Source organism: Trematomus bernacchii, unplaced genomic scaffold (assembly GCF_902827165.1).
Source record: "Trematomus bernacchii unplaced genomic scaffold, fTreBer1.1, whole genome shotgun sequence".
In the NCBI taxonomy this organism is placed as follows: domain Eukaryota; kingdom Metazoa; phylum Chordata; class Actinopteri; order Perciformes; family Nototheniidae; genus Trematomus; species Trematomus bernacchii.
In genome coordinates, this window is record NW_022988007.1 from 4,161,740 (window position 1) to 4,179,146 (window position 17,407).

At 41.8% G+C, this 17,407-nt stretch overlaps 1 protein-coding gene across 3 annotated transcripts in view; it reads left to right on the forward strand.

The window, feature by feature from the left end:
* Positions 1-17,407, forward strand: part of alcama (activated leukocyte cell adhesion molecule a) — a 60,352-nt gene that overhangs the window by 16,816 nt on the left and 26,129 nt on the right. For all 3 annotated transcript variants that reach the window (XM_034117325.1, XM_034117326.1, XM_034117327.1), the window contains exon 2: positions 15,912-16,018. In XM_034117325.1, the coding sequence (XP_033973216.1) occupies positions 15,912-16,018 (107 nt within the window). The remainder of the gene's footprint in view (positions 1-15,911; positions 16,019-17,407) is intronic.

Below are 17,407 nucleotides of genomic sequence, written 5' to 3' on the forward strand. Positions count from 1 at the left end.
GGGTATTTGCTCTCATAGACCCCCCCCCCCACCCCCTCCTCCTCCTACAGGGAAGCAGGGGCACACATACCCCTTTCACACCAACGCAACTCCGGTTCAAGCTCCGTGCTAGAGCTTTTCAGGTTCAGAACCGGTACTTCGGTTTAGCTCCGGCTCTTTTCACACCGCTCAGAGCCCGACTGGTGCTGCCGCTGCTGCGTCATGACGTCACAGTTTACGTCGCTGATTTTCTCCCCAACGGAGCTCACCTCACAACAACAACGGGCCGGGGACTGCGTTGCTTTTAATCATACGAAGCCAGATTAAATTAAATAACGACTTCTCCAACCTTATACTTTTCTCCAGAGTGCCGTGGTTCATTGTTTATTAATGTGTTTCAGCGGCATTTACCGACCGCTGCAGTGCTGGCTGCTCTTCCACGGGAGTTTATTCTCCTGTTAGCTCCGGGTTAGCTCACACGGCTCTAAAGTATTCACTGTCTGACTGTCACACAAGCAGCTGATACATATCCCCAGTTCCCTTTAAGTGAATGTGTGTCAGTCTGAATTGACGCTGTTTGGCATCACAACGCTGTTATGAAAGTTTCTCTGGTATAACATGGGTGATGTTAGCATAGCAACCGAAGCTAAACTGACTACTTGCTACGCCGTTTTCTCCAGGCACTTTTTACCGACGTATTTTTCATTATGATTCTACTTGTGATAGTCGGACATGACAACCTGTGCAGCCCATGTATTGATTCCATCCGATAGCTGCTATAATAACAAACAAAACGTCTGCCTGCTCTCCACAATGATCAATAACAGCGAACGGATGGTCAAAGTAAGGTACAAATAAACAGAATCACACGAAGCCTGGTTAGTGTTGCCTGACTTTATAAAGTGTGTTTTTTGTCCCAGAGGAGCGATCTCACCCGGTGTTTGTAGAGAATATCTCTCTTTCTGAGCGCGTCCTCTCCACGGAGACGTGGTTCTTGGTCGGTCGATGCAATATCCACAGATTCGGTTTCTTTCAGTTAACTTCCCCGTTGCATTTATCCATATATTTACATGCTGAGGAAATGACTATATCCCGCTGAATACCAGCAATCGCCACACACACTTCCTCCTGTCAGTAGCTACTGCTAGTGCTACTGCTACTGACCATGCTACAGATGTTAGTCCAAAATCAACAGCTCCTCTACCACAACCATCAGCAACAAGTGGACATGGAGAATTACATGAACTACATGTTGCTAAATCCACCGCGGGTCATAAACAGAAGGGTAGCCATTAGGGCTGTGCGATTATGGCAAAAATCATAATCACGATTATTTTGGTCAATAATTGATATCACGATTATTAAATACGATTATTCATTGACTTTGAAAACATCCATTTATTGAACTTTAAAACAAATACAAATAATAATTTGAACAGTATCTTTTTAACTGTTGATTACCCTGAACGTATAATTCAACTGAAAAACCAATACAAAAATAAATAAAATAAATAATACATTTAAATAAATAATATCAAAATAATAAATACCAATAAACAAGATCAACAAATATTTTGGAGCGCACTTCCCCAAGCTACTAAACATATATAAATATGATAAATACAAATAAATGAGACTTAAATTAATTAGATTAAATATGTTCTAGTGCACTGTCACAACCTAGCAAAGCAAAAATAATTGTTTTTTTTCGATTATGTTGTTTTCGTAATTGTGGCAGGCCAAAATCGTAATTGCGATTAAAATACGATTAATTGCACAGCCCTAGTAGCCATGGCAACATTGCTGCGGGGCTGCTCCGGAGTCTTCTTCGCTGCTTTTGGTGTATTTTGTGGCGGAAGTTACAGCGCCACTTACAGTCCTGGCATATGTACTACAGCGTTTCCAGCGGTCTCGTTTGAACAGACACGTTAAATGAAACGAATGCATGTGAACGGAAGACTTTTTTGAAAGCGCATACTGTGAATAAACGCAAACGTTCCCGTGTGCACAACGCCTCAGTCTCAAAACCAGTCATCTGTAGATAAGCAGATAATAGTCTTTAAAGAAATATCCCAGGTGATATAGAATATGATGAAAAGCCAGCTGGAGCAGCAATATCCTCTCAAATGTAAATACAACTGATTATATTTCAAATCACATCAAATATATTTTTTATATAAAATAATGTGTATGCCTAACTGCCAAAAGCAGTAATCTGTTTCTGTTTCATTTGTCCCGAGGTTCACAGTTCAGTTCTAGAAATCCACCTAGTGTGAAAAACTGTTTTTTAAAGGTTTAAACCCCCCTGTATCCTCACAATCTTATCTTTTTATAACGCTTAGATCCATGAGCACCTGAACCTCTTTCACAGCCGCGCTGAAGGCAGAGGTTGAGGCTATCTATTTCCTCTGTTATTTCAACTTCTGGAAGAAGTCTCATTTTATTCATCCTACCATTGTGTGCTAGGGTCAACTGGTTTTTAATCACATAGTCATTTTCTTTTGGCTTTATTTAAACCAGTGGTCCCCAAACTAAGGCCCGCGGGCCGGATAAGGCCCGCGGGCCGGATACGGCCCGCCTCCACATTTGGCCCGGCCCCCTGAACAATACCAGAGACGCATTATGATTTTTTTTTTCAGTCTGGCCACGCGAATCCTAGACTAGCCTCTGTCAAATAGAACGGAATAATGGCGAAAAGGTTAGGTAAGAGAAAAATTGATTCAGAATGCAGGGTATTTAACCTGCAGTGGTCAAACGATTATTTTTTTGTTCAATGGAAAGAAAAGGCTGTTTGTCTCATCTGTCAAGAGGCGGTGGCAGTATTCAAAGAATACAATCTGCGCCGACACTATGAATCCCGTCACCAGTGGCGGCGCCAGAGCATTTTTGTTGGGTAATCTATGGTAGGGCTAACCCATACAGTGGTGGTGCTCAAGTCAGTATTTGCAATGTAATTACATACACGCTATATTACCCCCCTTGACAGTGAAACGCCACGCGTGAGGTTTAGATTATTTCCCTGTCTCAATCAAAATGGAACTGTATGAAATAAAACGGCACATTTGTCTTGTAGTAAATAAAAAGGGATCACTGTGAACGTGACGTATTATAGTACACGTTGAAGATCCAATGGGGATACTGAATGGCGGTTTCGATTGATCTCAATCAATAAGGCATGACGCAGATCCAACGTTTCGTTGCTCTGGCTGTAGGTCTATTCAAATTGCATTCGGAGGCATTTTGATCTGACCGCGGCCGCGCTGATATTATAACGCCAGAGAATTTCCACACCTTTAGTGTATAAAACTCCCCCACTACTTAGACTATTCCTTGCACCCCTCTTATAGCATAAGCCCGAATGGTCTCAACCATATTGCATCAGTAAGGTGCACTTGTTGTTACAGCAGGATCAGTTTGTGTGCTGTGGACACGACCCGTATATTTTCGCAATCCGTGTTCTCAACATTTAGCATTTCGTTTATTTAATTGAATTTGCATCACTTTTCATGGTGGGGCTATGGTGGGGCTAAGCCATTTCTTGGTATGGCTGTAGCCTACCCCAGCCATACCCTGGCGCCGCCACTGCCCGTCACAAAGACAAGTATGATAACTTGCAAGGCCAAATGCGAGCAGACAAACTCTCAAAGCTAAAAAGTGGACTGTTAGCTCAGCAGAATACATTTGTACGCCAAGCTCAGCTGAACCAGTCATCCGTTCGGGCCAGCTTTCGGGTTGCTCAACTGATAGCAAGCAGCGGTAAACCTTTCACTGATGGAGAGTTTGTCAAGAAATGTTTGAATGCTGTCGCGGAAGAGGTGTGTCCTGAGAAGAAAGATGTCTTTAATGCCGTGAGTCTGTCGGCGAGTACAATCACCAGACGCATTGAAGAAATCGGGGGTAATGTATATGCCCAGCTGCAGCAGAAGACGAAAGAATTTGACTTTTTTTCATTAGCACTGGATGAGAGCACGGACGTGCAAGACACAGCGCAGCTGCTCATTTTTATTCGCGGAGTTAGCGCAAACTTTGAGATGTGCGAGGAGCTGGCAGCCCTCCAAAGTCTCAAAGGGACTACAACGGGGGAGGATATTTTCGGCAAAGTATGCCAAACCATGGAAGAGTTGGACCTAGACTGGTCAAAGCTTGCCAGCATCACGACTGACGGGGCTCCTAGTATGGTGGGCGCGTCTCGGGGTCTAATAGGACGCATGAACCGGGAGATGGAAGAACGGGGTCTCACCGCCCCGCTACAAATCCACTGCCTAATTCACCAGCAAGCACTGTGCTGCAAAGTGTTGAAGTGGGATTCTGTCATGAAGGTTGTGGTGTCATGCATAAACTTCATCAGAGCAAAGGGACTTAAACACAGGCAGTTCCAACAATTCCTGTCTGAACTGGAGTCTGCGCACGGCGATGTGCTGTACTACACAGAGGTCCGATGGTTGAGCCGGGGCAGAGTTTTGAGGCGTTTTTACGAGCTGCTACCCGAAATTAACGCATTTCTTCATTCAAAAGACAAAACGGTCCCAGAGCTGATCGACCCAGAATGGAAATGGCACGTCGCATTTTTAACAGACGTGACAGAAATGCTGAACAGCCTTAACTTGCAGCTACAAGGCCAGGGGAAACTCATTTGTGACATGTATTCTCACATAAAAGCATTTGAGGTGAAACTTGCGCTGCTTTTTGGAACAAGTGAAAAAGCACAACTTCATCCATCTCCCTGCTACCCAAAACCTCTCTGCAGAGAACCCAGCGGTCCCGTTCCCAGCTGAAAAGTGTGTGGAAGCACTGGAAATGCTGAAGGCGGAGTTCAGTGTGCGATTCCGGCAACTACGTGTTAATGCAAAAGAAATCCGTCTTTTTCAGAACCCCTTTCTTGCCGACATCGATGAAGCCCAGCCTTCTTATCAGTTTGAGTTGGCCGAGTTACAGAACTGTGATGTTCTGAAAGACGCATTCAAGTCCAACAGTCTCATTGACTTCTATGCCGCCCTCCCAAACGACACGTACCCTAACATAAAAAAACACGCAATGAAGATGTTTACACTTTTTGGCAGCACGTATATCTGCGAGCAAACCTTTTCACACATGAAACACCTGAAAACTCAGATGAGATCAAGATTGACAGATGAACATCTGCATCAGTGTTTGAGACTGGCTGTGACTAGAATGGAACCTGACATTCAACTTCTCACCAGCCAGATGCAGGCCCACAGTTCACACTGATGAACATACATAGGTAAGATCACTTTTCTGACTTTTCTGAGTATAAACAAATGTAATCATAATAAAATCTACTGGGATAAAATCCATCTCCACAACCATACTGGTAGTGAAATGTATTGTGCTGTGTAGGTGCTGTATCACTTAGTTCGGTTTCTCAGCCTGCTTGCTTTGTGGTTTTCACAGGGAAGTTGATGAGAGAGAGCTGCACACAGCGGTGTCTACAAGCCTACTGGAACCTACAAAAGGATTATAAGGAAGGAACACAAGAACTTTGAGAGACTGCTCATATGAGTCATTTGAGTAAGAGATTCTGCTCTGACAACTAAGCTAAACCTTTACCTGTTAAGATTGTGCACGGCACAACAGAAAGTTAATGTTCAGTGGACTTTTTTTCTGTGAAGAACCCAGAGAGGGTTATTTGGTTATTATTTATTTCATTAATAGTGTTATTATTTATTTCCTGACTTTTTTTCTGTGAAGATCCCGGAAAAGGTTATTAATATTTGGTTATGTGTGGCTTTCTGGAAAACAATAAATGTTTACGTTTAGGCACCAAATGTTTACGATCGTCACACTTTTTCTGTTACAAACTGACCCCGGCCCCCATCAGAGAAGGGAAAAGTTATGTGGCCCTCACAGGAAAAAGTTTGGGGACCCCTGATTTAAACCATCCCTTAATCCAGGGGTTCCCAAAGTGGGGGTCGAGAGATGATTAAAAAATAATCAAAAATAATAAAAAAAAAAAAAAAATTATTATTATTATTATTATTATTATTATTATTATTATTATTATTATTATCCAGTGTTTCCAGCCATAATCTCATTAAATATGCACATATTTTAATACATGTCAGGAACACAATTCTGAACATTGGATAAAGTCAGGTTCAAAATTCTTGTTACATTTTGTAGTCATATTAGAATCTAAAGTTTTTACAGAAGGGATTTTGGATATCTCTTGTTATCACTCCATAAATCACAAAATACTGTCAACAGCTCTAAAATATCAATTTTCGCCATGTTTTTAGGTATAAAATGTTATATAATTCAGGCTATGAATGATATATAAACAAACCCTTCTGTAAAAATCTTCAGTGTGTGTACACAAAGTCATTATTTGCATAGCCAATGTTCCACCTTTTCCAGCCACCTTAACTCTTTTTCAGCTCAGGCAGAATGGCAGAATGCTTTTCTTTGACAGATAACAACACCACCCTGACAGACTCGTCGTCACGCATGGAAGAATAAGGTTGTGCAAATATGTAATGACAAAACCAAACATTCCTCACTAGACCTTCTCCTAACACTTTGTACAGACAACTCTATCGGATCACCGCCTTAAGAAGAAAATTAAAGGAAACAAAATTCTGGCTTTTAACTAAAAGTCAGCCTGCAATGAGATTTTTTAACAGTTGTGTTACAGAATGCCATAATGCATATTTTAGGATCAATATACAATTCTGAATGTAGTAGTAAAACATCCAAAGTAACCCTCATCTTACTGAGGTCTTTGTAGTAAGAAAAGGAATGTGCTCTCAAACAATAGTAGCTGCTGCAGGAATGGAAACATTGCGTCGTCCCCCTGCAGACTGCCTGGTATGTTGGGTCGTGATGATTTGTAGCAGACGAGTGCCGTTTCTTTTCTTTTTTTCTCCGTTCCTGAATGTAGCATCAAGTGAAGGCCGTGTCCTCGCTGGCATTCCTGCTTCTCCACGGCCCAGTGAGGACCTGAAGAGATCTGTTATATTTGGGCTTTAAAAAAAGGAACAGTTCTGACATATATTCCCAAATCGCAAGGGAGACCTCCGCATCCCCTTACACATCTACAACAGAAACAGAAAAACAACTGGAGTGTGTATGCCTGTGTTCATGCCCTGATCTGTGTGTCAAAACAGTGTTATCTTTTGAGGCCCAAGGGAAGAGCAAACAAAGAGCTGCCTTATCACCCCCTTATTGTCTTCATGGACAAGAACATCACGGTTATCAAATTATTAAGTAAATCTTATATATCTGTAATAGTTACTGTTATGAAGTAAATAAGTAGATTTTATCATGTTTTTTCTGTAAACATTTTTGAATTACTCATTTGTTTGAAGTTATATTACTCACTTTAACCTGTTAAGCCCGAGAGACCCCGGTACCGGGGCACTGCCGCAACATCTTGCAGGAAACAGTGTCTGAGGGCATGTTCATTTAATAATCTTAATAATAATCTTTTTTTTTTTTTTTTTCAAAATAAAACCCACAATGCTAACACTGAGCCTCTGAATTAGCAACGAGCGAAAAATGCTAACAGATTACTGCACCGAAATTCACTCACAAAACCTTATTATTTATCTTTTCTGCACATCCATGACATCGTTTCACATCGTGAGTTACGTTAACGGCTCCGCGGACGTAACGTAACGGCTCCAGGGATTGGTCTATTTGGACCGATGGGTCCATTTGGGTATGGGCACGTCACTGTACCCAGGAGGAAAAAGAAAATCTCCAACGAGGCGTTCTGGGGCAGCATAGACAGATATTTTCTGTGTTAGAGTTTTACTCGCTACAGGGTGTACTTTGAGGATGTATGACTTTGCAGACCGTTTACATGCAGAAAAACCTGCATAACACACAAGGGGACGGGTAATAACCGGAAAAGCATGACATGGGACCTTTAAGCTCCATTAGTGTTCCTGAGATATCAGCAGGTCGATATCAGTGTGACCAGATGGAGATGCAGATGGATTTAGCTAGATACAGTTTCTTGTAGCAGTGAACAGGGAATCAGATAAAACATATCAAGATCTCTGCTTGTCCTCCATGTCACCAATATTATACAGTTATAAACCCGAATAACATATATAACTCAGTAATAATGACAGCCTGCAGCGGCGAAACCACACTAATTGCGCCACATAAGCACATAGGTGTGCCACATTTGCGGCTCAGTTGAGGCTCCCTCCGCAAGATGAGGCCCCCTCCGCAAGGTGAGGCCCCACGCAGTCTGCGTGATCGGCCTGTAGGGAGGGACGGCCCTGGGACTAAACCTTTAGAGATACTTTGTGCGGCTTGGTTTTGTAATTTATGTGTTATGATAATTCTGTACAACAGCAGTGCCCCCCCTCTGGACATGGTAACAGCACCCAGTGTTGACATGGTGTGAGGCTGTCAGGGACACTGTGTGAAGTATAAACATGTTCAACATCTCCTCATATCTGTGTACCATGGTATGACTGATGACACACACAGTGAACAAAACATCCCATACAGCCTTCAGTCTGCCTCTGATCACATGACAGGAACCTTCTGGATGACTCGTGCAGAGAGACCTCTCTAAAAACAAACATATCCTTTGGTCATGTAGGGTGGGATGCTTTGTGGTTAAAAAACATTATTTATTCCATTCATTACGCAACATTTTGCAGCTAATAATTCTGCAATAAAAATAGTTGTTGGCCAACTTCATCAAACTTTGAAAAAAACATAGACAGATCATGTTCTTGTTAGTTTATATGGCAAACTTCTGCACAAACATATATTACTTTTTTACCCATCCAGCGCTTATGGAGCAGCATTAGGTGTTGTGTTGTTGTCCACCTGATGAATCTAAGTCCATTATTCTCCTCCATTTAGTCAAAGTCAACTTTATTGTCAATCTTCCAGTTTGTGTGTACAGACAGAGAGATCGAAATACCGTTTCCCACAATCCCGAATATAAAAACAAATGTATATAAAAATATGTGTGCAAATATGTATACATATAATAAATTTAATTATAAAAAATTAATTAAATCACACAACCAAAACAATAAAAGAAATAGACTCAGGCTGGACTCAGCTCTCTCTCTCTCCGGATATATATATATATATATATATATATTTATTATATTTAAATAAAAATAAATATATCATGTGAACATTATGTTTTATATTCAGAAAGTCTCAGGACTAGCTCCACTGGGGCACCACAGAGCGGTGTTTCTTGTTTTGTGTTCAAAGATGCTACATTTAGCTGACTCTTTGACTGGAATCCGAATGTGACTTTATCCATTTTCACAGTCATATTCATGAAATGATAACTGGTATTACACTTTGTGTACGCACTTTCTTTCATTTGAAAGTGTTTGCACATGACTTGGAAAAACCACATCACAGTCAGCTTTGGTTGATGGAAGTTGAATTTAGACCTTCAAACATGCTGGATGTCTCTCAGTCTAAATGAAAAACTGAAATGACTAAATATATGATATGGAAGAAAAATAATTGAAAAACAATTGGACCAAATCTTGCAGGATGCCATGCTCACATTCACCCAATGGCTGACAGATTTGAAATAGCATCATTGACAAATCGTAAATATAATAACTGATGACTTTACAGCTGACTACAACAAACTATTTTGTTTTGTGAGAGAAATAGTCGTGTGTACTGCATACTTATGTTAGGTGTCAAATCCAATTAATTAAAAACAATATAATAGTAATTCTTAATGCTTTTGAATTCAAGTATTATATTATGTTATTTGTAGTTTGTTAAAATATTGTTTCTTGAATCTTTTGACAGTATCAACTTTAATAGAAATTGATACTTGGTCTGTTGTGTTCTAATAGTTGATAGTTGATGATATATCAGTTAAAGTCAGCCACGATGAGGGGGGGCTGGGTTGGGGTTTCAGAAGCATCTGTGCATTTTGTGGCCTCATCCCTCTGGAATGAGCCGAATCTGAACTCTTCTTGTTCTGCCTGTTTAGCTCAAAGAGAAAGAGTTGGAGCGTGAAGACCTTGGTGTCACTCCGCTCCGCTCTGACCTCGTCCATCCATCTTCTCTAATCCCTCCCACGCTGCACATGACTGGGCTGTGCCGCCATAGCAACCGCTCCACCTCAGCCTGTCTCCTCTCAGAGAGGCCTGCTTAAAATGTGGCACCCCGACATCAGGAGGGCGTGGGTGTAGGGTAGCTTTGTTCCCTTTTTCAAACCCATCCTTTTGTAGACATGTATACTTGGGAGGTGCTGCCCAGTGTAACTGCCTGAGACTCCGGGGCCCTTTCTCATTTCACTAATTCCCCTCCTCGACTCCCCTCGTTGACTCCTATCCTCGTGTCTTAGTCCCGCCCACAGGAGATGCGAGCGGAGGAGTCGAGGAGGGGAACCGAGGAGAGAGGAGGGGAAGCAGCAGGCGGTTAGAGAAATGAGAACTCCTCTCCTCTGAGCGGTCATTTTAAAGAGACGTCCATTAATGATGACAGGAGGCACAGCAGCCCTCTGTGTGATGGACAGATGTGTTCATGATGACTTATATATTTACTTTGATTCATTCACAGTGCGGTATAATGAGACAATAACAGGCTACATATGTGGATATATACACACACACACACAAACACACATATATTTTTATATATATATTTATATAAATATTAGGGCTGTCAAGTCAAAAAAAAAATAACGCCACTAATTATTTTAACGCGATTAACGCATGTGTATTTTTTGTCCTCGGCCGCCCCGTAGTTTCAGAGCGCATCGAGTTTAAAATACCATCTACAAGCTGATGCTGACACCCGCTTGTGGCAGACCACACTTCCACGCTCACCGGCAGGCCCGGACTGGCCATCGGGAGGACCGGGAGGGTGTGTGTATGTGTGGCGCGACTCGCGAGCGAGGCACACCTTACGTGTTGTTGTTGTTGTTGTTAGCATCTGGTGCTAGCTAGCTGCGCTAACGGATATAAGGAGCTGTTTCAATGAAAGCAGAGGAGCGACATTTCGCCGACAACTGCGCCGAGTACTTGACTTTATGCAGGTAGCCAGACAGTGGGACATTGTACGAAAAGTCAGCACACTCAGCACGGATAGTGCGCGCAACATGATTGCAGCGTCCAGGCAGCTCCCGTTCAAGCATATGCCTTGAGCTGCACATAGCTCCAACGATCCATCACAACACACACACACACACACACACACACACACACACACACACACACACACACACACACACACACACACTTTGTATCGTATTATTGTATGAGAGAGGTTCCAGGTTGAATTGAGGCGAATATTTGTAATGTTCAGAGGTTGTTGTGTTTAATATTCATGAGGATATTTGTCATTGTTCAAATGATAATAAACAAACATATAAAGCATATTTGTCCACTCATATGTTGATAAGAGTATTCAAAACTTGAAAAATATCCCTCTAAGGTACATTTAGAACAGATAAAAAAAGTACGATTAATTTGCGAATAATCGCGATTAACTATGGACAATCATGCGATTAATCGCCGTTAAATATTTTAATCGACTGACAGCCCTAATAAATATATACAATTTCAGATTCAAACAAGTATGAGAGCACTCTCATAATAACGTAACACTATCAGAGACTGGATATATCCCCCCCCCTCTCTCTGGTCGCTACTATGAGGAAAATAAATTACGGGCCAAAAGTTTTATTTCCAAGTATTAAAAGTAAGCAGAGGAAACCAAACCAACTGAGACCCGTCTGTCCGCCGCATCTATGCACACACATACACACACTGTACCACACGCACCTACACACTGTACCACATGCACCTACACACTGTAAAACACGCACCTACAGCTCCTAAAGCATATAATATATCAGGATACAGCCGTTGTGTATTTTATTATGTTAAGCACTAAATGGTTTTAGAAAAAATATCGACTCTTTGTTTGTAGATATCTACTAAACTACAGCATACAAATACAGAAAGTAATGTAGGCCTGTTATACTGAGTGATATATATTATACACACTGCTCTGCTTTCTGCACGGACCTCACAGCTGTTCTCACTAGAAACATCGCGTCGCGATGAAAGCCGTTAATAAAATAATATCCAGGGGATGCATGCAGAGCTGTCATTGGCTGAGATAAGTCCGGCCGTGCGTCACGACTCTTTGAAACATCACTGTTGCCGGAAATACATCCGCGGAGGATCCGCGGACTGGCGCGGAGGACCCATCGGTGTATCCTCGGTTATAGCTCCTCCAGAGAGCCTCCTCGATGCTCGATCCTCGGTCCTCGAAGTGCATTTAGAGAAATTAGATGGCACGCTGAAAATCCATTTCCGGGTCACTACCGGAGGACCGAGGATTCGAGGAGTCGAGAAGGGGTAATTAGTGAAATGAGAAAGGGCCAAGGATCATGAGGATATGTTGATACCAGGGTTTCCGTTAGCCGGTAATTACCGTTTTTTAGCTGGTAACATTTATAAAAAAACTATAAATTCAAAACCTGCCGGTCAAAATGTCCGGTAACAAGGTTGGGATTGGCCCCGGTGCAAATATTGTTTTGGGCCCCCCATCACCCCAAACATAAGCGCACGCTGATGCACACACACGCACGGACATACACTCTCTCTTGTCCTTTCTCTTTTGAGCGCCGCTCTTGTGCTTTGGTTTGCTCTACATTATAAATGCAAGCTATTACATTTTTTATAATACTGCCGAACTTGCTGCTGCTAGCTACAGTACAGTACAGGACAGGTTGATTAAACGGTTCGCTCACCACGCAAGGTATCACATGACATGATAGCAGGGCCGGCTCTAGCCAATTTGATGCCCTAGGCGAGATTTTTGCTCCCCCCCCCCCAGAAGACAAATACACTACAAAAACAGAAACTTATTGACATAGGTAATACACATCAAAAAGGCTTCAACTGTATTCAGTATTGTATGAACATGTTTGAATTGGGGGCTTCAATCTGGTGCACTTTGAGCACACAATTACTAGACACTAGATCTAGGGGGTACAACTCTAAAACACCCATATGAAAAAGATCGGTTTACATTTTAATAATCAAATAAGTATGTGAACATAACCAATAACCTACCATAACCAATAACAAATAAATATAACTTTTTTTAATTTTTTTGTTCATTCATCATATCTTATTTTACCTAACATTTATTTAGTAATGCACATTTTTATTTCTACAGTTTTAAACGATATTTTTGGTTTACTGTCCTATAGTATACATTGAAATGATTTCAAACCTGTTTATCCCAATAATTATAAAGGAGTGCCTTGGAAATATGTGTTTACATAAATTGTGATCAAAACGTTTGAGACCCACTGAGATAACTTAGACTAAAGTGAACTATCTAAACACTCAGAGAGTCCTTTACCTCACTGAGCTGTAGTTATCTCTCTCAGTCTGACAGGAGAGAGCTCCCCTCCACCTTTGTTGTAGAAACATCTTCTTCTCATATCCGTTAGCGCAGCTAGCACCAGGTGCTAATAACAACAGCGCCGGTACCTCGCTCCCACGCTCACTCGCACTTTGGCTGTGAGCTGCGGGCGCCAGATAAACCAACATCCCCCACTTTCATCACTTACAGCGCCCATCGTACAGGGCAAATGAAAAGTGTAACCGGGGTGAAAAGGGTGTTACATTTATTTAATTATGAATATTGTTACATCAAGGCCGAAAATTAGGATGAGCACCAACGGTCAAAAATGTTTTTCCCCCTCCCAGAGCAGCGCCCCCCAGATATGGCACCCTAGGCGAACATCTATAACGCCAATGCTAAGGACCGGCCCTGCATGAAAGGGAGCAAGGTCATTGGACAGACAAATTACAAATTAATGTAGGTTGCTTGGTTACTGCATGACCCGGTCAATGCCATTGGGGCCCCAAAAATGTAAAACAATAAATATATATATATTTTTTTACATGCACCGGCTGCACCGTCGATAGTTACGCCATTATCGGCCGATGTTCACTCTTAATAGTTTGATCAGTGCTCTCTATAAAGGCCGATCAGGAGAGCTGGAACTGATCGATATGGACATAAACGCGAGTGAAGTATAACTGGACGCGAGAGAGAGATCAGAGATCAGCTGCTGAGTCTGACGGAGACACGCAGCTCTGCATGATCACCTGAAGCCCCGCCCACTGTTTAGCGAGCTGCATGAGAAACTGACGGGCTGTCTCTGGAGAGAGAGAGGGAGGGAGAGAGGAAAAGAGAGGATCTGTTTCTCCCGTGTTATTATCCAAAGTTAAAGTGGACCTATCATGCTATATTTAAATGATATATTGTAGGGCCATACCTATATAAGGTATATTTATACGTTTCTGTTTTCAAAATACCAAACAGATCATGCATTTTAGCCATGCCTCATTTCGCTCTATGTGCTGTTTGCTGTCTACGGGTCTGATTCTGCTGACCACGCCCCCCTGCAGGAGAGGTGAGACGTGCTCTGATCAGCTGCTGGGCTGTCAGAAGAGGGGGAGAAAAAGAGATCTCCGTCCTCCGTGTTTTATTATATAGAGTCGTTTATCATTTGTTTTAAAGCTCAATAAATAACAAAGAAGACCTTTGACCGGCACTTTTCTAATTTTGTCCGGAAGATTTCAACTTTAACGGACATCTTGACCGGCGAAAGAAACTGAAACTGAAACTCTGCCGCACGGTCCCCTCGTTCCTTGGAAGAGGCGGAGAGGTGGGTGTTTGTCATCTGCTGGTGGACTAACCGGAGAGAATTACAGTGCTTGCCTCGACGGGGAGGGATTGCATTGAATTAAAGCAGCAGGAGCAAACGCTTGCCTCGGGGAGGGAGACAAAAAGCCACAGCGGAGAATAAACAGAAGGGTAACCATGGTAACTATGCGCGGGAAGTCTTCTTCGCTGCTTTTGTGGCAGACTACAGCGCCACTTACAGACCTGGCATATGTACTACAGCGTCTCCAGCGCTTTCGAGCGGCAATGGCCGGCCGTGGCCCAACCCCACATTCCCCTGATAGGTGGAGAGTTGGCCCAATAGCCGTAGCGCCACCGTCCTGACGTCAGGACGGTGTTCAAATCTGGATCAGTCTGTATCAGATCCGTTGCAGCCCCGTTTTTAGAGATTTGGGTATGGAAGAAAATAGAGAGGGTTGTGTTTTCTGACACTTGGTGAGTTCCCTGGAACACAGGAGACACATTCATGTATAAAAGACGTACAAAAGTGCATTTTGCATGATAGGTCCCCTTTAATGTAAACTTTTGAATAATGTACTTCATCTACTATAAGTAGTTTGTTTGAATGTAATAATGATGTTGTTTGTTGTTTGTGGAATCATTTTTAGAAAAATGAATCTGAACTTTTCGATCTGTTACGATTATAAACTGAAGCAATATAAAAATGAGCACCATTAACCAAGTTTTAAACATCAGCATATCCGGTCATAGTCCGGTAATTACCTGCTAACGGAAACTCTGCTGCACAATTCTTCTTCTTCTTATTATTATTATTGAAACATGACCGGTTAGTTTCGAATTTGTCCGGTAAAATTAATTATTTCCGGACATTTGACCGGCAAGAAAAGATCCTAGTGGAAACCCTGGTTGATACATGTGGCCCATATACAAACATTTTATTATTCTGTTATACCTGCCCTCACCACCAACCAAAGTCTCTAGATCAGGTGACATCAAATTCAATCAAAAGTGTGAATCCTTTAGCTCTTTCCTTCCTTTTTGTAGGTACTTACCTTCTTTTTGTCTGAACATGTCCATTTCCTGAACATATTTGCCTGGATCATATTTCAAAGACATGTCTAATCAGGATCAGTGCCATTTAAAGCCAATGTCAGTTGATGTGCACAGCTTTGACTGTAGCACAGTGTGCTCAGGAGGCTGAGCCCGAACACTGCTGGCTCTGCTGAGAGGACAGTGTGCCTTTGGTAATAGTCAGTGTTTTGCCTTCTGTGTTGCAGTGCTGGGGACAGAGAGTGTGACTGCCCTATACGGAGAGACCATTGTTGTCCCATGCAACGATGGAGCTCCAGCACCAGAGGATCTGATGTTCGTCAAGTGGAAATACGTGAGTAGAACCTGACGCTCACTCCTGCCTTTGAAGGGTTGAGGTTTTGCTGTTTTTACTCTTTTCCTGGTTTATCTTTGGTATGTGCTTCTTCTGAAAACACACACCTTCATCCTCCTAAAACAAATGTCCAATCATATTTCTTTATACCACAAAGCTAACAATCCAATAATTATAATTACTCTCAAACATACCCTACATTTGATAATATCCCATCCGTTTTTACACTCGGCTGACTCACAGCACATTTTCAAACTACAGATGAAGAATGTTTTAGGCTTGTGGTTTTGATGTGTAAAAAAATACTCAAAAACACATAAATATAACCACACAACAGAATGGAAAGAACCAACATTGTTAGTTAAATACAATGGTGTGTTTTAGCCAAAATCACTGTAATATGACATGTGAAAGATTAAATAAATAAAACAAAAGACAGATACCACAGTAACAAAGTAAATAATTAAAATAAAACAAATATATCATGGGAATACATGAGACAAACAAATAAAGCTCAGAGGAAAATAAAAGCACGTCAGGGTCACCCACATCACAAATATCTGCAGCTCCTGCACCAGATCTATCATCCATGGATAGAACCAAGAGAAGAGACACAACACAAATCCACTTTTAAATGTCCTCTCTTTTGTGTTGTGCTCTTCACTGAGCTGGAATTAATGAAGTTCACAGAAACATAGTAATCTCAGCCTGAAGCCCCATATGTGGTTTTAGTAAAGTAGAGTTTTCTGAGTTTCTATGTGAAACACATTCAGCAGTTCATTGTGTTTATTAGGACTCTGAGCAATGAAAGACACTGGTGTGGAAGGCATTGATTAATCCATTAAAATCCAAATCCAAACAAACTGTGACACCTTGGGTTCACTGGGACACTACACAGAGTTTGCTTTAAATGTTCCTGAATATATGACCACATAACATTTAATCATGATGTCAAATGTTGGATAATTTGCAAGAAAGATTTCAGACTCAATTTGACAATAAGTATTATCGTATTGTAATTATGGATCTTCACAAGTTGCAGTTTAGCTAGGGATACATTCAGATCTATCATGCTGACAATGTGAATCAGCAACGTGTCCCTGTCCTAAATAACATGAGGGCTGCATATTTTGTGTGTACAGATCCAGGGCCGTATCCAGGATTTCCTAAATACTGAGGTCCAAACATGCTAGGGGGGTTCGGGGATTTTTGGGATTTCCATGATCTAGTTAGGTGCTTTTTAAGTCCTGTGGGGGGTCACAAATTGGATGATATATCGATTTCAAACCATGTCAGTGGGCTGCAGCATACATTATTTTGAATCAGTTGATTGTTACTATGAATGATCTGGACATGCAGAAGAGGCTAAAATGATCACACAACATTGTC